At 39.2% G+C, this 25,173-nt stretch overlaps 1 protein-coding gene across 1 annotated transcript; it reads left to right on the forward strand.

Moving 5' to 3' along the window:
* The first annotated feature begins 4,259 nt into the window (after positions 1–4,259).
* LOC128257722 (band 7 protein CG42540) lies at positions 4,260–24,025 on the forward strand. The gene is given in 10 exon segments (XM_052988875.1): positions 4,260–5,495; positions 5,497–5,954; positions 8,284–8,319; positions 9,147–9,256; positions 9,936–10,008; positions 10,695–10,777; positions 17,443–17,646; positions 18,924–18,979; positions 21,242–21,422; positions 21,498–24,025. Coding segments are annotated over 10 exon segments (1,653 nt in total). The 5' UTR covers positions 4,260–5,421; the 3' UTR covers positions 21,876–24,025.
* Positions 24,026–25,173: the final 1,148 nt, after the last annotated feature.

Genomic DNA, 25,173 nt, shown 5'->3' on the forward strand with positions numbered 1-25,173 from the left:
GTGAACGCTTAATATGCCGAACACAAAGTCCGGGGAGTGAGGCATCAATATTTCATGCCTCGATGCGACAGAGCAGCGACATTATTGAAAGAGCTTGGAAAAGCCGCCTGAAAGATAGTCACTGAATAAGAAGCGGAAAATGAGCAAAGCGCCAGATAAAAGGGAAAATGGAAAAGGACAAATGAAAATGGGCAAAACAGAAAATAAAAGGACAAAATGTCCGACACTCGGCGGCGACATCGAAATCGACAACGACATCGAGGTCCGGCGCCGCTTGGCATTCATTCATTGTGTGGTCGAGGGGCATGATATATATATCTCTCTCTATATATATATATATGTATATATGTCCGATTCACCATTGATAAAGTCAGGAACAGCAGCGGGAAACAGAAGCCAGGACCCTGAACCAACGTTGAATTATTGGCAAGCATTTGGTCGGGCAGTTTTTCATTTCGCTTTTCATTTTATTGCAAGGCGAATGGCGAATGCGTCGTCAATGTGTGGTTATGAATTATTGATTGGTTGATAGTCCTGCCTGACAGCCGGTCTACTTAGCAAATCGCATGCCAAAGATGAATATTCCGTCTAATGAAGGCCATTGATTGGATGGCTTAAAGTGCGCTGCAATCACAATCACAAGCACCGAAAGAAAAACAATATAATATTATGAGCTTTTGAAGGGTCCATAGAAATGATTAATTTTAAATACTACAACCTTTAAACATAAAACCCTATTTTTGGGCAAAATATAAATGGTTTGCAAATTTTGATTGGTGTAAAATTAATTATTTGAAAGTATGTGCACAAATCAGCGCAATAAAATCTTCAAGTACCATTTAATGCGATAAACATGCACTAGTGCTAGTTAATTATATTGAAAATTTCACTAAAGAATGTTACTACTATGTTACTACTATAGATTAATATCAAAACCACTTATATTTGTAATAAATACAACTTTTAAAGTTGGCATTTTACGAACTTTCTATTTCCAAATGTCATGATAACAGATGGTTTAATTAAAAATGTTGAAAAAGCATTTCATGTTTTTTTGTAGGAAGAAATTTAAAATGCAAAAAGTACGTAATTAATACTTAGGTTCTCCTGTATTTTTAAAAGGTATACAAACATTTAAATATAATAGGTATATATATAGTGTTTTCATGAAAAGTTAGCATTTCACAAATAGCATTTTAAAATGTCAGAAGTAGCTTGTTAATTTAAAATTTCTAAAACCCATTTCAAGTTTGGTTGGTGAAAGTGATTAAGTATGCAAAAATATGTATATGATTCCGGATTTTCCGTTTATTTCTTCACTGTACGCATACATATAAAGCTACAAATGTATCTGCCACTATCTATAGTTTCTCCAGCAAAAGTTGCCTTTTTCACAGTACCCACAACTTTAACGAAGAACCGTGGCGGAGGCCCTTCGTTGTCCAATCAGTTTCATAAACTGAACTGGCATATTTCATTCGACTCAGTGAGGCTCCGTCGAATAAATTCCGACCCCGTCTATTCATATTTTATGAGTGCGAATGGAGCAGTGAAGGCCAGCCAGCCATAATACTAACGAATATACGGGTCCCCGGCATCCGTAATTTCACTCGAATTGATTCGAAGCTGGTAAAACATGCTCCTGCTCCTTTTCAACAGGCTCTTGGCTCCTTTAGAATTTCGCAACAAGCCGCAGATACATGGTAGTTACATCGTAGTACGAGTTGTACTTGTGGCCATGTTCGAGCAAACTTTGCTTAACTTCTGGCCCTTATAAAACGGAGAAGAGGCCAAACCGGGGCAAACCGGGGCAAACAAACAAGGCTTGAATGTGCCTGTTTGTTTGCCCGAGTGTCTCGGAAAACTTTCACTGCGCGACAGGGACAGTGACCTCATATGACAATAATTCGACGCATTTGTGTCACATCCTCGTACACGCCTCCCTTCATTTTTCCCCGCGCCGCCGGAAAAGCGCAAACGTCGACAATTGAGAGGGGAACTGGAAAAGATAGGGACAGTTATCTTTCCTGCCTGACCCCCTGCCTTGGGCCTCGACAATTGCACCAGACCATTGTTTGAGAACCCAGCATCTCGCACCACCCACTTTCGGTATTCAACCCAAGCCACCCAAGCCAAGCCACCCATGACACCTCACGACCACTCTCCTCTGTGAACGTGATGCTACACTTCCGTTAGCAGTTAAGTGCGACATATTTGCTTGGCTAATTTCGCACACAGAGCGCCGCAGGACTTTCGGTTCAAAGTCCTGGACCTGGGCCGAAATTGCATACACCGAAAGTGATATCAAGATTTAAAATAAAAATTAAAATATTATTTTTTTGTTCAAAGTTTTTTGCACTTTTAAATAGAATTTCTATTTGGGAGTGGCAAATGTATACACTTATTATAATAAAATCAATTCACTTCTTTATTGTCCTTGGCCAATTTGTTACTAAAAACAGAATTTCAATATCACTGTCTGGGCATATAAAAACCAAGCATCACAGTGAAGAGCAAGCTAGAATTGCTCTGCCTAAAAGTGTTTGCCGTGAAACATAGTTGAAAAACTACTCCAACTTCAGCCCACAGTTGTGTGTATAGTGAGCTCATGTCTCGCTATTTTTTGGGTAGCCTGTGTGTGTGACATCATTCGCTTGTCTCAGTTTCGCAAATCCTGTCAGTATACCGCTCAGCAATCCTTTGCCCCGCTTTCTGCCAAGCACAACTCGTGTTTATGGCTTTTGCAGCTTTGTCTTTCGATTGGCAAAAATGGCCCGCCTCCGTTTTTATGTTTGTCTATAAAAACTGCGTATGGCAAAATAAAAGCCAGGGGCGGGCCTCACTTAACTGCCATCCGGTTGTGGTTAAGAAGTCTTGTCTTGTCGTTGGCGCTGCTTTCAAATTCTCTTTGGAAAAGAAACGTTTTCGGCTTGGAATTGAAAGCGGTTTAGCAATCTTCTACTGTGAAATTCCGTTTGAAACCTCAACGTTGTTTCCGCTCAATTTTCCATGCAGTTGCCTTTATCTAGCTGGGCCAAATGAAGCAATTTTGTTTAATACAAAATGCAAATCGAATGGAAAACTATAGTAGTTAAATGCTTACCCTTAGGCAATTCAAATTTAACAAAGGAATTCCCTTTAAGATTTTTACAAAATTTGTATCTACTTGTATTTATTTGTTTAAAATGTTAAACTTAGAATTTAAAATATATATATATAAAGGGTAACCAAGAATCTTTCAGAGAAACCCAAATTTCTGGCCAGCAAAAATCGATTGGTAACAACTCCTAACAGGAAATTTAACCTTTAATGGAAGACATGTACACATGGGCTATTCCCTGGTCTTCTGTGTGATTAGAATCTTGTGCTAGATGAGTGCACACGTGTGCCACATTGGCAAAGTCACCGATTCCCTGCTGGCCACTCCGATTGCCCAATAATAAAGCACCTAGTCCGGACTCGAGTGCCCCATTTGTCTGCGAATGGGTATATGTGTGGCAATACCCAAATCAATGCGTACATTAATCAACAGCCCGAGATTAATTAACTGCCCTGCTTCAGAGTGGAGTGCTCCTTTCTGGAGTGTTGTGAATGAATGTCAAACATAATGACACTCATACGCACTGTGGTGCGACAGTTGACACGGTGTATCGGATGCCCCCGCCCGTTACATTCCCGCGTCCTTTACTTCAGGGAGGGCCTGCTTATCATTTTTTTACACAGCCAGAAAATGTTTTAATTAGGGGAGCCCCATTAAAGCCAAATTAACTTATAACGTTATCAAATTAGACTATGTTATTTTGGTTTTAAGTTGGACAGAAGTGTAATCCCTTTTCACAAGAAACTTTATAATCAATTTAAGTGATGATACATCACAGGATGAGCCTGCCCCCAATTATGATAATATTAAAATATAATGTATCCTATACACAATCATTTTGAAGCCATATTTCTAATGGACTTAGCTTATGAATCTTTGTTGTTGAAACCATAAAACATTGTCGAACTTTAGTTAGACAATATTTTTTTTTTTAAAAACCTTTGTTCATCTACCAAAATGTTCGAGCTCAATTTGTAAACTCCTAAGTTTTGAAATGTGTTTTCTTTTAAATATTTAATTTTGGCAAAGGCAAGCTTAGCTTTTCAAAAAGGTGTTTTGTTAGTAGACTTGGTGGTATTTCTGTGTTCAAAGCTTATGATATTTTCGCCCTGTGCACGGCGACAACCCCCCTTTTGGCGCTTAATGAAGCGTAAACGGTAATTGACAGCTCAAAGCAAAGCTCTGGAGCTGCAGGTGACCTAAAATATTCGACAGTTCGAGGGGCTTTGGAGGCGGATTCATTAGAAATTCGCAGCCAAGCGTGGCGGGCTGTGGCAGGATGTGTTTGGATGTGTTTGGATGCCAGGATGCCAGAATGGCAGTGCCGGTGCTCATATCATTCCATGCCAGTTAGCAAACACACAGAGCACAGAGAACAGAGCACTCTTGTCTTGTCTGACTACAATGGATGCGAGTGGTGGAGCAGGTGGTTCGGGCATCAACAGTGTCGAAGGTGTCATAAATTGGGTTTGTCACCTGTACACCTGCACACACACACACACACACACACACACACTAGAGCTCGTTTCTATTTCGAGTAGGGGAATGTCCTGTTTTAGCACACACTCTCTCTTTGCCTTTTTATTTTGGTTTTTGGGTCGAGGGGGTTCTAAAAACCAGCATCTTTCCATCTCTGTTGCGCATTTCCCCAGACAAAAGCTTGGCGAGAAGAGAAAGCTTCGGCGTTCCTGAAGTTCCTGAAGCCAGGACCCAATGTTTCGGGAAGTGCGCAAGGTCAGTGCAAGCTGGGAAAGGTGAAAGTTGAATCTCTAGAATCTCTGCGATGGCTGCGATGAGTGCACCTGCAATCTGCAGCAAGTGAGAGCAAAAGCTCTTTGATCCCCGATGCCTGGTGATAAGAAAGTTGAGAGCGCGTGAGTGAGCTTTGGCAGGTCCTGCTGGCGAGGATATAAAAGGATGCTGGCTGTTGGCGCACTTTCAGTTGGATTCCGAGCGAGGCAGCAGCAGCAGCAGCAGCAGCAGCAGCAGCAACATCAGCAGCGGCAGTGGTTGTGGTTAAGGCTTAAAAACCAGGAGAGAGTGCCACCGTACCACCGAAGGGAAATGGACACAGAGCTGGAAAAACTAGCTCAGCCTGGTGTGTGTGTTCAACCCGTCGTGACACAGTAGTAGTGCCAGTGTGTGTGTGCGTGTGTGTGTGTGTGAGTGTGTTTGCAAAGAACAGAGGCTAGTGCGATGCAGGCCTAGAAGTGGGCGTACCAGAACCAAGACCAACGGAAAGCTGGAACGGAACCACTCTGATTGACCAGGAGCCACCGGGAACAGCCGCCGCACTGGCGTCGTTTTGCGAGCGCGGCTTGATGCCCGATTCGATGATGGACATGGAGCATCGGGACCATCAGCTGCACCGCCAGCAGCAGCAGCAGCAATCGCATCCGCATAACGGCCAGTACCAGCACGTTTGCACCGCCAGCACCGTCATCCACCAGCCAATCGGAGGATCGGGACCGCGACAGGGAGAGGGAGAGGGAGAGGGACAGGGACAGGGACCACCAACATCTGCACCAGCAGCAGCAGCACCACCATCTTCAGTCCAACCATGTGGCCTCATCACCACTGCCCGTGAATGCCTCCATACAGCTGCATCAACAGCAGCAGCAGCAGCAACCTCAAATCCGGGAACGCGAGCAGCAGCAGCAGCAGCAGCATCACCACCAGCAGCAATTGCAGCCGCAGATGCAACAACAACAGCAGCAGCAACAGCAACAACAGCAGCAAATGTTGCAGCAACCACAGCAGCAGATGCAGCAGCAGCAACTGCCCCACAGTCATCATGCCTTAATGCAGCAATCGCAACAGCAGCAGGCCATCCATCGAGCCGAGGCGCATAGAGGTGAGCTGATGTTGCTGCTGGCTCTCATATCGAGTATGCACTGTAGGCTGTCTAAACTTGTTGCTCGGCCTCAAAAAAAAAAAAAAAAAAAAAAAAAAAAGGACCACCCCCACCCAATTCGCATTGCATACGCATAAAAACACCAAAATTCTCGATTAGATACGCCACAAATCACAAATTCGGACTTTTTTGTACATTCAATACGTATTTTCTTTCTACCGAATGCGTTGTGTATCTGTGCTTAATCAGGTTAGGTGTACATAAATGTCTATATAGCGTTTACATCTCGAAGCCATTTCTCATATGCATGCTAATCGCTTCATTAGGTCCTCTTCCGACAAAGCGGACTTCTACTCCCTGAAAAGTGCTCTGTCTCTCGCATTTGCCATGCAAAATTCAATCAGAAATTGCTTTAACTTGCGAGTATACCAGGACCACCACAACACAGCAACACCATCAGCAAGCAGCATGAACAGCAACAGCAGCAACAACAAGCTGACCTATTTCTCGAGCAAAGCTTTTTGCCAGGGGCTGCCGCTCTGACGTATGCGTTGACGTGGCGGTGGAGGGGATTGGAGGGGGTTGAAGGGGGTGGTTGGTTGTGGGTGTACGAGTGGGTTGAGTGGGTAGCAGCTGGACAGCCGTTGGCTGGTCATTAAAAAATTATGACCACACATTGTTCTCCCAGATTGTACATTAAGGTAGATTTAGCCCTTTTTTTTGTTTTCTTGTCCCACACAAATGGAATAACAGAAACTAAACAGCCAGCAGCCAAAAAAGAGGCCAAGCCATGCTCAAATAATAATATTAGTGATCGTAAGCCTAACAAAACTAAAGTGACAGTGCTACAAAAAAGAAACAATCTATAGTTTAGCAGTGAAAAGGTTTTTTTTAAATATTTACTGTCTTTATTAGCAATTAATTTCAGCTTAATTTAAAGCTTCCCGATACCATTATCTCTATTTCAAATATCCCTTTTTTTGTGTATCTAGCTTATCACGACAACAATTAGATTTAGAAACATTCCTTAAGCTGAACAAAATGTATTTCACTCTTCGTACCTTTCATTAAAAAATCATGACCTAATTGGTCAGTACTTTCATTTGTTTGTGATACCATTATCTCAAATTGGGGCATCCCAGATATTATGTATCTACAAAATCATGACCTAATTGTTTGGAAACATTTCTTAAATTGTTTGTGATACCATTGCCTCAAATTGGGACAAATTTTAGTATAAATATTCCTGAACCCAAAAGCCCATGACCTGATCCACACATTTTTTTGTATGTGGTGGGTGTGAATTAAACCCACTTAAAACCAGGCTTAAGGTGATGCAATTAGGGTCAGGAACCCATTCATCTAATTACAATTTCAGCAGCTACTTTTTCAAAGGCTCTTCCTCCATCGTTTTATCATTTTTATGGAAGCAATTTAGCTATAAATCTATTAGGTCTGCGGTCACCAGCCTCGGGCGTAACACACAAATCCAGAAAGCCTTTCATCTCGGCGCCAAACTCTCGGATTGCGCCTGGCACATTCAAATCGCAATTATTCTGAAATCAATTTCAATAAAAGTTTGCTGCGGTGGGCCAGGAGTTTGGAAAGTGCGAGATGGAGGAGACCAGAATGTTTGGCAGCTTGTTGGCTTAGCCAGGCTCTAGGATTCGCCCATCAAAAAGTTTTCCTTTTCTCAGTGTCGCTTTTCATGTTTTGTCTGTGTGTGTGAGTGTGTGTGTGTACTGGAGTGAGTGGGTGGGTGAGAGAGCTCGTTAAAAACACTTTGCTGACGTCGCCGTTGCTGGGTGTTGGCATTGTGGCAACTTTTCAATGAACTGTAATTGAAACTGAAATGCAAACTGTGCCGTGCCGTGCCGCTAATTGCCAGCAGCTGCAGCTGAACTGCAGTCTGCTAACTGGAAACTTAAAACGGGGAAACCAAAAAACCAAAAACCAAAAAACCAGAAGGCAAACAAACTGCAAGAGCAGCGCGTAAACAGCATTTAAATGTGTGGCATGAATAATTTATGATTTTTCTTCGTTTTGTAGTTAGTTGGTTTTTCAGTTTCGTAGTTTGTCGTTCGAGCATGCTATTAACCCAAAAGAAACCACAACCAAAGAAAAAGAAATAAACATATACTGCATGGCATGGAGCAGCTAAGTAGATCCCCGGATCAGCAGAGCACTCAAAACAGACGAACCAGCTCCCAGAAAATCAAAAAAAAAACAAAAAAAAAACAAGCACACCCATTGGCTAGCTGCTGATCGAGCCGAAAAGCATTCCCCCCGATTAATTTCTCTTGTTGTTCGATTTATCGTATTCTTGCAGATACACAAGCAAAACATTCACATGGATTTCTCTATTGTAAGTCGCACCAATTTGGACAATGCCCAAGAAAAAAACAGAAAAAGATCCCCACATCCCACAGCCAAAATCAAACAGAAAACGAAACACACAAACAGACACACGAAGGCTACTTTTTAACCTGTTAACATAACTATACTCTACTTTCTATGTGTAACTTTCTATAACTATAAAGTACTATCTATGAGTATTTATTGAGATATATGTTTCCTTTTTAATGTATGCACACTCCTTGTTTGCCTGTATTTCGATATCCGTGTATCCGCCTCTTTTTTCTCCGGTGAGCGCACCTAAGTATGCTACAGATTTTTTTCAAACTCCCCAAGAGAACAACATTTCAACTTTTACGACGCGACGAGGGCCCCATCGAAATTATGGCGCGTCTCAAGTATCAATAAGCAAAATGGGCGACTTGTTGCCCCCTTTCCACAGAAATCTTGCACAAACTTCAATTTTCGGCTAAACTTTAAGTGTAATACGAGAACTCCTTCGTAATGAAGAATGCCCTCTTTTTTCTGCTCAGTACTTTTTTCCGACATTCTGTCTGCGATTTTTGTATGCGCCATGCGGAGGTCTTTCGTTTAAAGATTTTTTCGTATTATTCTTTTTTTTTTTTTTTTGTTTTTCGCTGGTGCTCAGCGCATTATTCATGTAACAGTCTTGGCTTTCCACACCGAACAGAGACCAAGGAAAGCGAGGAAAATACAAAACGAATTTATAGCTTAAGCCTTAATTTGCAGCATTTGCTTTGAGCACTTGATTCCATCCTGCCATGCTACATGTATTTATAAGAATATTTCTCGTTTTCTCGCCACGTTCTCTCGCAGCGGACGAGGAAATCAGCGATAAGGCATCAACATGCGGAAAATTGTTAATATTTCTCTCCGTGGCTCTTGTGATAATGACGTTACCCTTCAGTCTCTTCGTCTGCTTCAAGGTAAGCATTTATTTCATTAAACTTAATGCATTTCTATGGTCTTCTAATTACATTGTGTATAATAAATTTGACGAGAGGTTTTCAAACTGAAAATGTGCATATTTATTGAACTTTAAATACAGCTGCTTGCAACCTAAAAAAATTATAATATTTCACAAACATTAAATTTGTTTTACATCTTAAAGTAATTAAAAAGAAATTAAATATTAAGATGATTATTATCATTTCAGTTACGTCTGAAAATCAACACACATTTAAATTATGAACATTCAAGCTACAAAGACTTTAAGAGTTTATATTTGTTTGTAAAACGCGTTAAGTGACTTATTAAAAATCATTACGGAAAACCTAGTTTTTTATGCTATTTAAGCGGATAAACTATTTTTTTAAATTTTAAGCCTCTTAGAGACTGGCAGATTAATTTGCAAACAAAATGGAAATGAATAAATGTAAGTTAGTAAGAGGATAAGCATTTGCTTTTTCAAAACTATAATATAGTACATAATAAAGGGCATTTTTCAATATGAGAAAAGTAGTTTAATTGATTATATATTACCTAAAACAAAAATCATTTTAAAGAAGCTATTAAGCCCAGGGTATTTTTCAGTTGTATTGTTGTTACTTCTCCAAGTTTCAATTTCGTTTCATGAACATTTTACTAACGTGGCCCATTTTGCAGGTGGTGCAGGAGTACGAGCGCGCGGTTATCTTCCGTTTGGGTCGTCTCATGCAGGGCGGTGCCAAGGGCCCAGGTGAGTACTGACTGCAGTTTCAGTCAGGTGCAGGCTTTCAGGTGCGGTGGTGAGGTGGTGAGCTGGCGATGAGGTGGGGTAACGAGTCTATGCAAATTTTAGTGCCGCTCACTGGCGACATGAATTTGTGTTAATTGCTGCACTTGCTCCAAATTAGCGACTCTGGGGCGGGCTTCTGCTCTGTCCGTGTGCTCTTTGCTTTTGTGCTCCCATTCCGAGGGAGCAAGAGATTACGCAAATCGGGGCGAACTTCTTCCACAGTTATGACACTAGTTTGCATAATTTTTGAAGCATTTGCTGGCTACTATGATTTTCTAGCCCAAGGGTAATCATCGAAAACAATGAGTCTTCTCGTCAGAGCTCTCAAGGTTTTCTATTTTATTATTTTCGTAGCAAAAAATACTCTTTTTGAAATCATAAATAATTTTTTTATACTCTAGTTTATACATACATTTTTTTAACATTTTTATTCTGTACCTTTGTACTTTAAATCGAAAAAGTAGTTATTAAGAGCCACAAAATATAAAGGTAGTTTTTTTTAACAGAAAAAATGGAATATTATATTCTCACATATAAGTAAATGCTCCAAATCATAGTTTTTTTTTAGACGTGAAATCCCTGTTAGCCAGTGTAGTTTTCACAGTATCTCATAACGAGCGTTTAAAGCATCTGAACCATAATTGCAGGTATCTTCTTCATCCTGCCCTGCATTGACTCCTATGCCCGTGTGGACTTGCGTACCCGCACCTACGATGTGCCACCGCAGGAGGTAAGTTCCGGTCACAGTTCCGGATGGGACCAAACTAATAGTGCATAAAAAAAAAGCAGCTATAACCTGCACTGGCAGCCCACAAAGCTGCTGGCTTCTTCGATGTTGTTGTTGTTGTTGTTATTAACCAGAAGTGGAAATCTTTTAAGTTTATATACTTCAAAAAAGTCCCCCGAAACCCGAACCCCTCACACACAGACATACACACACACACACATAAATGACAACTTAAATCGGTGCCAAGTAAAGCGGAAACCAATTAAACTTTTAGCTTTTGCCACAAGTTATTCCAGCCGACACGTTTGTTAACAAGAGATATATATGTATTATTTGGTTGCATTTTCTTGTTTTGTGTTTTGACCAAAAGTAAAGTACACTCACAGCCAGACACAAAGATACAAAGCTACAGATTTTGGCCCTGATGGCGGAATCCGCAAGTGAAGCTCGGCTGAACACAGCCGGAATCTGAGTTGTTGTGTGGATTCTGCTGACAGGACACCCACACACATGGCCACAAAAAGCCAACCAAAACACCCAGGCACACACACTTACACTTACACTTACACTTACACACAGAGCTACAGATACAGATACACAAGGATACAGGACGCGCAACTGGAGCGTGAATTACGCATACGCAACGTTGTCTTTCAGTTTCTTCGTTCCTTTTCCTTTGACGTTCCTTTTTACCCCTCGTTCTTGTTGTCGTCGCATGTCACGGTGTTTACTTTTGGTTTCTAGTTTTTTGTGTCTTTTCTTTTCGATTTTTTGGTTTTCTTCCCGCTGCAGCCCATCTATCTCTTCAATTTCCCTCTATACACTCTATATCTATATATTTCTATGTCTATGGCTATCTGTATCTATTAACGTATCTATCTTCACTCCCCAACCAGCTAAGAAACCCTCTTTCTAACCACTACAATATCAAAAGAACAACATCATCAACAGCAAAGTGAAAAGAAAACCATTTTGTGTTGGCCACATTTATAGTTTATTTAATTTTTTACCCACCCACATTTCGAGTGGCTGCAGTCCATTTTGTTTTTATATGAAAACGGAAAAAGTGGTTCTAACACCCACAAAAGCAACCGTACACACACATTGAAACACACTTTTACATTGCTCTCTCTACTCTCTCTCTCTCTCGTTGTTGTTGTTGTTGTTGGTAGTCTTGTTGTATCCTATATATATAAATATATATTTTAAATACTTTGTATGGTACTTGTTGTCGTATTGAAGTTGAACAATGTTGCAGAATTTTTATTATTATTGCCATTGGTGTGCACTCAACCACGCGGAAAAACATACCTTTCCCCCACGCATACATACACACACACACACTCAAACACACCCACACAGATACAGGAGTCTCATCAAGATACGCGCTCCATTTATTTTTGGGAATTTTTCATCCTTTGGTTCGCTTACTTGATCTTTTATCGCAATCAAGCCCAGCCCGAAACCCCACACTTTTTTTTATTTTTACCTGTGCATGTTTCATTGTTCGCTTCCCGGACTTAAATGAAATATGGAGAAGCGAAAAAAGCGAGGCTAAAGTGAATTTTAAGATAGAAATAATGGTAACTGGTTCGATTTCAATCCGCCGGCTTTTCAACCATCTTGCTGACGTCACGTGGAGCAAACTCACTCACACTCATATACGAAAACTCACACACCAAAGCCAAAAATAACCCCTTTTTTAATATTTTTCCTTTTTTTTTGCATATCCGCCAGCATTTTCGTGTTCCATTTGAGTTTGTTCGGTTTTTTGTGTAAATCGCATGAAGGCCACTGCAGCAACGATGAAAACAAGATGAAAAAAATGGAAAAAAATCCCCAAAGCCATCTCGTTGACGTTGTTATTATTCACAAACATCACAAGACACACACAAGCCCAGATTTACATACACATTCACCCGAAAATCTCCCCTTTAAGTGCATACGAAATGCGATTTTTGCGCATCATTTCGTTTTACTTTCATTTTGGGTTTCTTTTCGTATTCATTTTGAATCATATCGTAATCGTTATCGTAATCGTATTTAGTTTTTGATGTCTTTTGAACATTAACTTCAAGTTATTACAATTTGCATAGTTAAAGCTCTGATTGTCTCCTGCAATTAGGAATGAAAAAACCCAAACCAAAAAATTATCAAAAAAAAAAATAAACTACAAAAAGAAAAGTGCCAGAATGCATATCAACAGAAAATTTTATCTCTCTCTATCTATCTGTCTGTCTCGCTCTCTGTGTTCAGCCGAGCACCACATATGCATATGCAAACGAATTGGTGGGCGGGGGCGGGGCAAAACCACAAAAGAACTGTACGCATTACGCATTGGCTATCTCTCTCACACGCACACATATGTCCCCTCTATCTGCCTCTCAGCCTCTTTTTCTGTCTCTCTAACTCTCTATCTCTGTTTGTCACTCACTGTCTGTCTCTATCTGTGTCTATTCAAAAAACGAAAAGTTAATGAAGAAATGAATGTCAAATGTTTGTTCACTGAACACAGGGTGCTGCACTCACACAAACGCAATTTCCAAGACCACCCATCCACACAAAGACAGCAAAAACACCAGAACACAGAAAAAAACACCAAAAATAAAATGTAGGTCTTGCGTAGCTTAAAATGCAAGTGGAACCCCATTAAAAACTAAACAGAAACACTGTTATTTGCACACCCTCCCACCAAATTATAATCTGTCTATCTATATACCTCTCTCTCTAACTGTCTACATCTGTCTTGCTCACTCTCCTGCTAAGCAGCCACAAAACCAAACCGATCTCTCACTGTCTCTCTATATCTCTCTCTCTGTCTTATCTATCTATACGTCTCTGTCTCTATCTGACTGTCTATCTTACCCACGCTCTATACAAAACTATATTATATACTACCTCTCTCTGTCTCTATATATCTTCATATATATTGATTTTGTTTTATGAGCTATGTAAGTTTTGTTTAGCAAAACCATATATAAGAACCGGAACCAAAACAAAAACTAACCAAATACCAAAGCAGAACCCTCAAACGAATCACAAAAAACTAAAAAAAATTACTATCGAAATGCACTTACTTGATAAACCCCCACTCTCCCCTGTTCGGTTGAGCGTTCAAATAATTTTTGAGAGCATGCTAAATATATATTTTCATAAGTGTCTATTTTAAAAAGCTTTCTAACTGTCTTAAACGAAAAAAACCAAACAAACAGCCACAAATTTTTTATATTGTTGGTACAAACTGGAAAACAAATGGATAAAATCGAAATAAAAATAAACCACACAAAAAATATAACACACACACACAAAGCACACACAGACATCAAACATTCGCCGTATAGTTCACACACTCACATACAGCTTTTAGTTTCTATAAAAAAAAAAAAAACATAGTCACAGAACAGTACCAACACCACCACCCCCGAAAAAAACCACCCCGTCCAAAAAAAAAAAAAGAACAACAACAATTATGTATTGTACAACTAACTAATTAAATCGTTACCATTTGATTTGTTTGAGCACAAGCGAAAGGACGCACCCCTCCCAAAAAAGTATGCAAGAAAACACATTGTATATGCGATATATATATCCGCACAGCGAATATACATATATACATAATGTCGAGTTCATCTATGTGTGTTTTGCGTGGTTTAAGCTGTTAAAAAGTGGTAACTGAACTCCTGCACGCATGCAGGCCAAAAAGCCAAAAGCCAGAGCATTAGAAAGAACGCTAAAAGCGCCTCCCGCCCGCCAAAAACGTGCTAGAATCGTAACTGTAATAGTGATAATATAGTTGCCATATAGTATATCAAAAAAGAAAGTTAAAGCTAGAGCTAGTCACAGCATCACAGCATCAGCATCAGTAGTTGCCCCATAGAATAGGCTATAGTTAGTTATAAGATATTTAGTAAAAAAAAATTTGGAACCTCTAGCAAAATATATTAAAAGAAACAACGAAATAAAGGCTAACCAAACTATTTTTTTGTCGAACTAACACTCTGACTCTTTCAAACTGTCGCTCTCTCTCTCTATCAGTTTAGTCGTTAGATAATAAAAAACCTATTCAATTCAGTCCATTCCCAAAAAAAAAAGGTACCAAAATCGATTCAATTGCTGACAAATTCCCAGCATCAACTGTGCAAATTGTAATAAATAATCTAATTATGTTTTCTTGAAAACTCATTTGTTTGGGTGTTACAGTGTATAAACTATCGTTTGGAATTTTCATTTCACTTCATTTCATTCACTTCCGGTTCCCCTTCTCTGTACCTCAATTTCTGTACTCTTGTTTCCATGGTTTCATCATTGATTCCAGAACGTTTTCACATTCAATTCTGTTCTGTAAAATGCAATGAACAAGCGACGTATCCCACCCACTCTGCCATCACTCCACGCCACCTGAACACAGATCACAGCCCACCACCCACCACCCACAACCCACCGCCCAATCACCACCCTTTGACTGCCACCACCCAACTATTGTTCGAAATAATAAGCCATTGTTCGGGGCAAAATGATTTAGGGCTTTGTCCATGGAGCAGGCAGCAGGCTTTGGTTGCTCGAACGGCATTCATAATGAAGTGAATCGTGCATGATTAAGCCAAGGTATGCAGAGCGAAGGCCCTAAAAATATTTCAATAGAATGCACACAATGCACTGCAATGCCCAATTGAATTTCAGGAATAATTTGCTTAGCCCATCAATTAATAGGAATTAAAGCCGACTTAAGTATACTACCAGAGTAGTATACTGAAACTCAAATTTATTAATCATACGCACTGTGGCCACTGCTCCAAAACTAAAACGCACAACGAACTGAGGCACATAAAAGGTAAATAAAATAACTTTCGGAGAATAAAATGAAATGCAGTCAAAAGATAAAAATAAAATTAAACACACTTAACTACAGTTTATGACTGCAATATCACACACACGCCCCGTGGACCAAGTCTTGAAACTTCTTTTCTACTATCTCTGTTATAAAATATTTAGAATAGAGAAAAATTAGCTTAAATACAAGAATGGAGCTCCCCGGCTCCAAAAGCAAAAATTCTACACATAGTCTTCAAACTTTTACAAAATAAGAGCCATTTATCCTCGCATAACAAATAGAATAAATCTTTCTAAATTCAAATGCATAACTGGAAATTGCAGAAATATTTATTTGCGACCCCGCCTTAGAACTTCTCCAATTGCTGCTGCTCACATTTCAGCCGATTCACATGCAAAATGCTTGAGATTTGCCTTGCCGAAAGTTCGCCCACAAAAGGCAGGGCTTGGAAAACCCTCGAAACTGGCCGAGTGGAAACGATGACACTAAACAACATTGACACCACAGCTTCAGCTTTGTAGAGGCCGTAAAAAGCGGTCTAGACTACGCTGAACAATGTTTGGGCAGGTCATAAAACGTAAAGCGCTCCGTCGTTGAGGGAACAACTTTTTTGCCACTGGTATATGTGTGTGTGTGTTTGTGTGTGTACTTGTGTGTGCAAGTGCGGGGAGATAGTTGGGCATAAGTTAAGCCAACTTATGCGAGCAGGGCCCTTGGCCAAAAGGAAAGGAAAGAAAAATAAAAATTTGAGAATTCGATTTGGGCATCATGAACCGAGACTGACACCATTGGGGCAGGGCAAGTAAACTTGCGGTCAGGATGGGAGAAATCCAACAACAGGGTACCCGAAAATGTGTACATAAACCGCCCACGACCCCCCGTCACATCTCTATTCCCCCCCCCCAACCCTTTTCTCTCCCACTTGATGGAGAGTAAGACCTTTTCTACAAGCGATTTAATGCCTTCGGTTGTTAAGTTTGTTAAGCTTTTGAGTTTTCTACTTTCTTGGCTTATCATTTGCGTCGCTTACACATGTACTCGTATAATTTGCCCACTCTATGTACCATAACTTATACACTGTAACCTCTTGAGCTCTTGAGTTTTGCTCCACGTAAGACCGTATCGCTATTGCGAAGATGATCGAATGCCACTCGAGCAAATAAAACTTGTGTCGGCAAATTGCTAGGATAACTCTCGCTGCCACAGGATAAAGTTCGCTGAATGCAAAACAATGCGAAAAGACTTTGGGACTTTGGGAGATGCACAGACACAGACACAGCAGCACATTCAAATGCAAATGCATATGCACAAACCCACAGATGCAATAATCAAAATGAAAGCACTGCTTTTGTGTGTGTGTAGGTTTTTGTGGTGTGTGTGTGTGTGTGTCTTTCGACATTGTCAGTCCTCCGGTCGGAGGCAAAAAGTTTTGCACTCCCTGCACTTAGTTCTATTAGAGAAAAGCGACCCTACCCAGCGGCTAAGAAGCCAGCGACGTTCAAGTCAAGTGCATTCGCATTATACCACTCTCTCGGCTATAAAGTGCACAGCAGCCGCCGCAACTGGCCAGCCACTAATACAGATACAGATACAGATACAAAATGCCTAGCTTATCACCATAGTACCACCCACCATGTATTTCGAAGCGCCTCTATCTGTATATACGCACATATTTTTTACGTCTGTGTATGTGTTTGTTGGCAACAATAACAAGCGAATAATACAAATAACTAACAGACCAACTACAACAATAGCAGGAACAATAGAGAAAGCAAAAAAGCAATGTCCCCAAACCAAAACAAAAAAAAAAAAAAAAAATACCCACTGCATCTTGTAGGTTCTCACAAAGGATAGCGTTACGGTTTCGGTGGATGCAGTGGTTTACTATCGGGTATCAAATGCAACGGTCTCTATCGCGAACGTGGAGAATGCTCACCATTCGACCAGGCTACTGGCACAGACTACTCTACGAAACACAATGGGAACTCGGCATTTGCATGAGATACTCAGCGAGCGTATGACGATTTCCGGCACAATGCAGGTGAGTTCAAACCAGTTGACAGTTACCAGTTGGCCCGGCCCGCCGACAAACTCTCTCTCTCTTTCCCTCTCGTGAGACGCGACTCCGTTGAGCTGCTTCCTCTAATTAACTTAGTATACCGACACAAAGAAATATGCATTGTAGAAAATTAATAACAGCAATTTGCTTTCAAAATGAGAAGAAATTTTAAAGTTATATATTTGCAATTTTATGAAAAAAGAGCTTGCATTTTTTTCGTCATTTATAAGTGCCATTGTGATGAGATGCCCGGCGTTGGGCGCCATTTTTGCTTCCAAATGCTCTACGTTGGGCGCCATTTCCATTACCGTTGGATTCAAGAAAAAATCCTCCATTTATTACCCACGAAGATAAAATCATATTTTTCTTCCGCAAACTAACCAAGTTCTTACTAAATCTTTTAGAAACTTTTATCTCCATTTGAGAAACCACATTATTTCTTTGCGTGTACAAAGGAAACGAGAAAATCCACGCAGAATAAATGCAGCCTGGCAGCTACTTGCCAGTTCCGTCTGCTGACAGATGACATTTAAGTCTCTGTTTCTAATTATGCAGCCTTAAACCTTAAAGTTTGCGGCAAAACTCCGTCGGCAAAATATTAATTGCGAAATATAACAGCTGCCAAAGGCTATGTCTGTCGGAATCCGTGCCTGGCATGAGAATAATCTCAGAGCCAAAGCGTTTTTTCATAGCTCCAAATTGAAAAGGCAACGGAGAGGCGGTAAAGTTTGCGAGCCGCATATCTTAGCAGATGCCAACTTAACCCAAATTCCATGGCAAGCCTGCAACGGGTCGTTTTATTTATTTATTTTCCATGCCATATGAAAAATAGTTCAAAATCAGGCGAAAATCTCGAGCAGCATCAGCGTGCATGGTGCACGGTGCATGGTGCACGTCGAAGCGAACATGTGCAAAATGCCAAGTTGCCATGGCTCCTTTCACTCCCCTCGACGATGCCAAGTGCTGCATTTTTAGTTTTTCATTTCAAGGATGCTGCACGACCCACAAACAATGTGCGGCAAAATGCACTAGGCGAAAGGGGAGAGGGTGGGGAACAAAAGCAAAACCGAAACAAAACTGTTAACGACCTGAAAAACGCGTGTAAACAAAAACTAATGTATTTCTACTGCTATTTCTCACACGGCTCATCCACCTCCAACCGACTAACCAACCAACCAACCAACAAACCAACCAACCATTCAACCAACCAACGACTCTATTCTACCCACCCAAACCACCTGGCGTCCAATCATAAACAGGTTCAACTCGACGAAGCCACCGATGCCTGGGGCATCAAAGTTGAACGTGTTGAAATGTAAGTAGCACAGGTTTTTTAACCCCCCACACAACACTTGCAGTGGCAACCTGGAAAAGTTTCTATGTCAAGCTATAAAAGTAATGTTATAAACGACGTCTCACCTCGCCTAGTCCAAGTTGATATGGTCTAAAGGATATTCAAAGCAAGCTTTGCCTTTTAGTGCTACTTGGTACTCATGGGGTTGATTTGTTTAAAGGCAACGGATTAGTTTTAGTGTTTTCCAATTTTATAGCTTGGGGCTTTCCAAAAGGGAAATCGAGATAGTGTTCCACTTAAATTGTAAACGATTCAGAGTGTAAGCTGATTTGAAAGAGCAATTTCTAAAATGTACTAGTCCAGATAACTTTAATAGCTTGTGCTTCATTGACACACATTTCATTGTAAATGGGATATTATAATTTTTGAACAGGATTTTGGCATTAAAGGATTATAATGTTTTTAAACAATTTAATTTATATATGGTCATTGAAATAAACCTATGAGAAACATAACATAAAAATATGTCTATGAACAAGAAATGTTATAAAAGCGGAAGAAGTACTAATATTATTATAAATCATTTTTTAAGTTAATCTAAATTAAACTAAATCTGGTAAATTTTATTATTACACTATAAATATAAATGGTTATATAAGGTGAAGTGATTCATTTTAATTTTTTAGCTTATCCACTATCAAAACTAGTCACTTTTAAGATAGCACCAACTTACAAACAAGTTTTTCCCACAAAAAGGATATAACAATTCAGCCAATTGACATTTTATCTGACAAATCGAGCATTTCTGATCCTCTAGAAGCCCAACATGAACGTTTTGAAACTCCAGATGCCCATGCTATTTTTTGCTGACTAAAGTCCTTGGGGTGCCGAGTAATTCCCAGCTTATATAAAATTTGAATTGGCTAGTTTGAGCCCCGGCAAACATTGTCATAGTCCCAGCAAGGCCAAAGCATTAGAGCTGGTTGGTTATTTGTTATATTTGTTTTACCATTTTTCCGGGCGTTTATCACAATAACGCTGGCTGTTAGATAGGAGTGAGTGGGAGCTGCCCTTTGTCTGCTGTCACCGAGGCCCTGTTGTTATAATTTATTATTTGCCGCTCACGGGGGGCAAGTGGCTACTTTGTCTGCTTCAGTTTTCGCAGCGCCAAGTGTGTGACGTTGGCATGTCAAATGCTCATACATGGCCAACACAATATGGCGAAATGGAGGAGCCTGCCGGTGTGATGGCCATGTTCAAACAGCTGCAACAACTTGACGGCTGTGTAATTGTTGTTGTTGTTGTGGTTATGCTGCGGCATGCTACCTTTACGCCAAAAACTCCCACTTCCCAATCCCGCCTACCAGCAAAAACTTGGCCGTTTTGCCATGAAAACGGTTTCATTTTATGGCAGTTGTTGAATTTTTCATTATTGCATCTCACTTCTTACTTTTTCGCTGTCTGTGCTATGAAATTGATCCGCTGCCTTATAACATCCTCAAATGGCCAATAAAATGATGCGAGCAATTGTGATGGTGTTTATGAGTTATATAACTCGATTTAAATTTAGAGACAAATAGGGTCATATAAATATTGTTTGATAAATTTAACTTCACGGTTCGTTGGTCGTAAAAAATGTTTTCCAAGACCGCGGTTGAATTGAAGATGCCCCATTACGCTGAGCTGTGAGGCACATTAGCATGAAGCTCCACACTTCTGAGTTGATAGCTACCAATTTAAAGAAGCACTTGGATAAATAACTTTTATCTTCAATTTACATTTAAACTTTGTCATGAACTTAGATAGTCTTTAAGAAATCAAAAAGCTAATGTTAAACTCCAAAAATATAAATAAACTAGGTTGGAAAATATATTTTCAGAAAAGTGTTATTGTTTAATTTGGAAAAAATAACCAATAATAAAAAATTGTATTGGATTATTTAAAAATTATCCATTTTATTTTTTCAATTACATGTATGAGTGAAAAAAAATAAATTAGCGAATAGAAAATCTAAACTTTTTAAAAAAATTTAAACACATAAATATAAAATAAATAAATAAAAAACCCTGACAAATAAGAGTTTCTATTCCTTAAAATGTCTTTAAAGCTTGCTTGAAGTTTGCCGTATAGGGATATAGTTTTATACTTTTATTCCAAAATTCATGAGTTGAATTTTTCTGAGTGTGCGAAAGCTAGTGGAAGCAAAAGTGGTCTTAGCTGAGGGCTATTTCCGCTATCTGCAAGTCACCCGGACTAATCTCATTTTCTCCATCCACCGAGCAGCAAGGACGTGCGTCTGCCCGTGCAACTGCAACGTGCCATGGCCGCCGAGGCAGAAGCCGCCCGAGAAGCCCGCGCCAAAGTCATTGCCGCCGAAGGAGAACAGAAGGCGTCGAGGGCGCTTCGCGAGGCGTCTGAGGTGATTGGCGATTCGCCGGCAGCCCTCCAGCTGCGTTACCTGCAGGTGGGTGTTTTTTCAAGGGATTTCCTAGAGATTTATTATTGATTTAAAAACCTTAAATCCTTCAATTCGAATCAGACGCTCAACACCATATCCGCGGAGAAGAACTCGACGATTGTTTTCCCGCTGCCCATCGATTTAATAACGTATTTCCTGAAGACCAACGAGGCCTCAACGCAGAAGAACGCTCGAGCGGCAGCGGCAGCAATTGGCAATACACCGCCACCATTGCAGCTGGCACCGCAGCAGCAGCCATTCCAACAACAGCAGCAGCAACAGCAACAGCAGTTCCTGCAGGATCCACAGCAGCAGCAGCAATACCAGCAGCAGCAGCCGCAACAGCAACAGCAGCAGCCGCAGCAGCAGCAACAACAGCTACAGCAGCAACAACAACCGCCCCAGCAACAACAAGATCAGCATTATCAGCAGGGGCAGCAGATCTCATCAGCCATGTAAATCAGCTTAAGATCAGAAAAAAGATTCGGCCTTGTCGACTCGAAAATGCCCTGCACAATTTGAACAGAAACTGCTGGGGATAAGCTTAAAGATTGCATTTAAAGATACCTCAGGGATCTAACAACATCGACGTCTCTTCGTAATAAATGCTTACCGAATATCGATAAAATAAAAATTTGTAGCTGAACAGGCAAGTGTTTTTTAGTCGGCAATATTCCATTTCATGTTTTAGAAGTAGGTAACTCCATAAGACCTAAGAATATGTGCATAATGCATATTTTTGAGTTGCTAACTTGTGGAAAATGAGCTCATAGTAGGTATTTAATATTGGGAGAAAGAAATACATTTATTTTCCTGGGGTTGACAAAAAAGCAACCTTTAGGCAACACCCCTAAACAATGTAGAGTCGATTATTTGTGCAGAGCATAATCAATTCAAAAACACAAAAACAAACAAACGGAAACAACGATTCAAGAGAATCAAAAAACTTAGTTCATAACACCGATAAGTGCGATTCGAATTCGTTAGCCGGCAGCAGGTCCTTTTGAAAAACTGGGGATCTGTGGTCAAATAGTTACGAAAATACAAACCTAGAATAGTTTCATACGAGGCGAAAAATAGAGTTTAATATTTGTAGCTTTACGACCAGAGGATGCAATTCTAAATATTAAATGTAGGACTTAGCGGTGCAATTCAAGATTACCACACAAAATTTAGATCAAATCAAATTACTTATTATCAGCAAATACAAAATTCAAAATCCCCTCATATAATCTGTAGTCGCTTAGGTGAAAATTCTAAAACCAACCAGTTTTGAACGCCTCAAATTGTGAAATTTTAGATAGTCAAAAATGGTTGGTTTGGTTTTGTCTTTTCACACCACAAACTAAGATATCTGCAGATTATAGTTTTTTTTTTTGTTTTTATTGTTCTACAAAGGTCCGTTTTTTTAAGGCTAGTTATTCGGAAAACTATTATCTGATTACTTTTGTAACCAGTTTTTGAAAGTATTTCAATAATAAAATATTAAACGATATTAATTGTTTTTCCTAAATTACACAGTCCTTATTTAATTTTTGATTATTATATTAAATTAGTTAAATGTTCATACGAAAGCGTAACTTCGTATTTTTCTCGATGACATTCACTTCATTAAGAAAACGGGCCTTCGTTGAACAAAAATATATCTCATAGAACCGTTGACGAAGTCGTTTTGTAAATGTTTATCAGTAAGTTGTTTGACCTGTTAATTATGAACGATTCTGATGACTTATGCTGTATACTAGCTATGCAAATTAACGTATAAGACATGATTCAGGTTAGCCCGCATATACTAGAGTTAATGTTGTCCACAAACCAATTACAACTTTATAGGACTTTAATGACTCTAGATATGAACAGTTGTACTTATATGGTACACCCCATATTCCTACAACTAGTACAACTGTTAATCTGTTTCAACTGGAGTAAATCCGGTAAACTAGCCGATTTTTTTGATAATTGTGGGTTTAGAAAGATGTTCAAAAGACTACTATCGTCTTTTAAAACTTCACTAAACTCACATGCACAAATCAAATCTACTAGTCAGTAACGTTCGTAAGTCAAAAGTACGAATGCCAAACAATAAATAAGAGTAATACGAATTTATTGTACATACAATAAATAAGTAGGTACAGAACTGTTTTATCCATTGAACTTTGACACCAATTAAAATTGGATATTATTCGTATAGGATAACACACCACACACCACACACAAACACTAGCAAAGGAAGTATATAGAAGTATTGTCTCTCTCTCACGAAGTAGCAAGTGGCTACTTAAATACGTCTACTTGTATGTCTATATGTCAGTAGATGTCGAAGTATAACAAATAAAACTAAACTAAAGTGCATTTGCAAAACACAGAAACGTTTACTTTTTAGCGCACTTCATGGATTACAAAAAAAAGAGTTATTGAATTAATTATATATACATATACAAGCATTACGAATTACATATTATGTACAATTTTGCCTTTGAAAAATTTTTAAACGGAAACGATTTCATTATTCACATACGATTAGATATATGTGTAAAGGAAAAATAAAATTTCTTCAACTTTTTTGGTATCCAAAAGAGCAAAAACAAAAAGCAAAGCTGGTCTTTTATTTATATATCTAAAATCATGGATGATACTAACACTGGTAAAGAACGTATTAAGTCCAAGTACATCTTACTCAATTTAAATATATTTAGATTTTTATCAATTGCAATTTTGTATTATTTTTAATAAAGAAACATTTTCAAATCCTTGTCATTTCCTTTGTAAATTTAATGTTTTTTTAAATTTATACCATATAAATCTTTAATATAATGAACATGTAATATATAATTTGGAACTCAAAAGCCAGATAATTATTTCTTTTCCATAGTTTTATAATTGTAAAAAGCTGAGTTTTAAAAATGGTTAGTCCTTGTGGCAAAAACAGTGTTTGTTTTAAGGTAAACAGAATTTATTTAAAATTACAAAGCTGGTCCAAGATAATACCCAAAATATAATCAAAGTCCCGAATAAAACAACCAGTTCTTAGTTATTACATATTTTTCAATTTTATTAGTTATTATCATTATTATTTGTATTATGCATTACACACCTAACCGACTTAACGGACACATTTCTATCATTTTACATCAGCTAAATTCAGTTTCCATTCATATTTGCTTCGTGAATCTGCGTACTAAACCATTATCCGCAATACATGACAATTCTCAGTTGTGTCATTACTATAATTATTCATCCGACATTGCTATTCGTGTGTGTTTTCAGGCGATAACCGCTGGCAGCGCATGCGACACGCCTACCCAGGCAAAAGGCTGAAACATTTTTAAAATCTTTCAATTTGATTGCCGCAGTTTGTATAAAAAATTTGTGAATTTTTTTGTTCTTGTTGTGGTTAATGCCTCGCGTGCCACTTGCGCTGCCAATGGCTGTTTTACTTTGTTTTTATTTAGCTGCCACAAAATCATTCATTATTAGTTCGGTATTATATTATTCAATTTAATTTCTCGTTTATTTCTACACGTTATGTCAAGTTTATATACAAAAATTCATCAACTACGCTAAACAATTTCAGTTTTGCCTGTGAATTATAACAATATTTTAATTAATTATTTGCAGTGATTCCGTTGTGATTACGTTGAATGCCATTTCATACAATGATTGGTTGTTGTTGTTGTTCTCGTTAGTTTTGTAAGCCTGGTTATCCTATAAACTGATCGATCTCTGTGTGTTTGTATGTTTACGTGTGAAATGCTTT

The sequence above is a fragment of the Drosophila gunungcola genome, assembly GCF_025200985.1.
Source record: "Drosophila gunungcola strain Sukarami chromosome 3L unlocalized genomic scaffold, Dgunungcola_SK_2 000002F, whole genome shotgun sequence".
Taxonomy (NCBI): Eukaryota; Metazoa; Arthropoda; class Insecta; order Diptera; family Drosophilidae; genus Drosophila; species Drosophila gunungcola.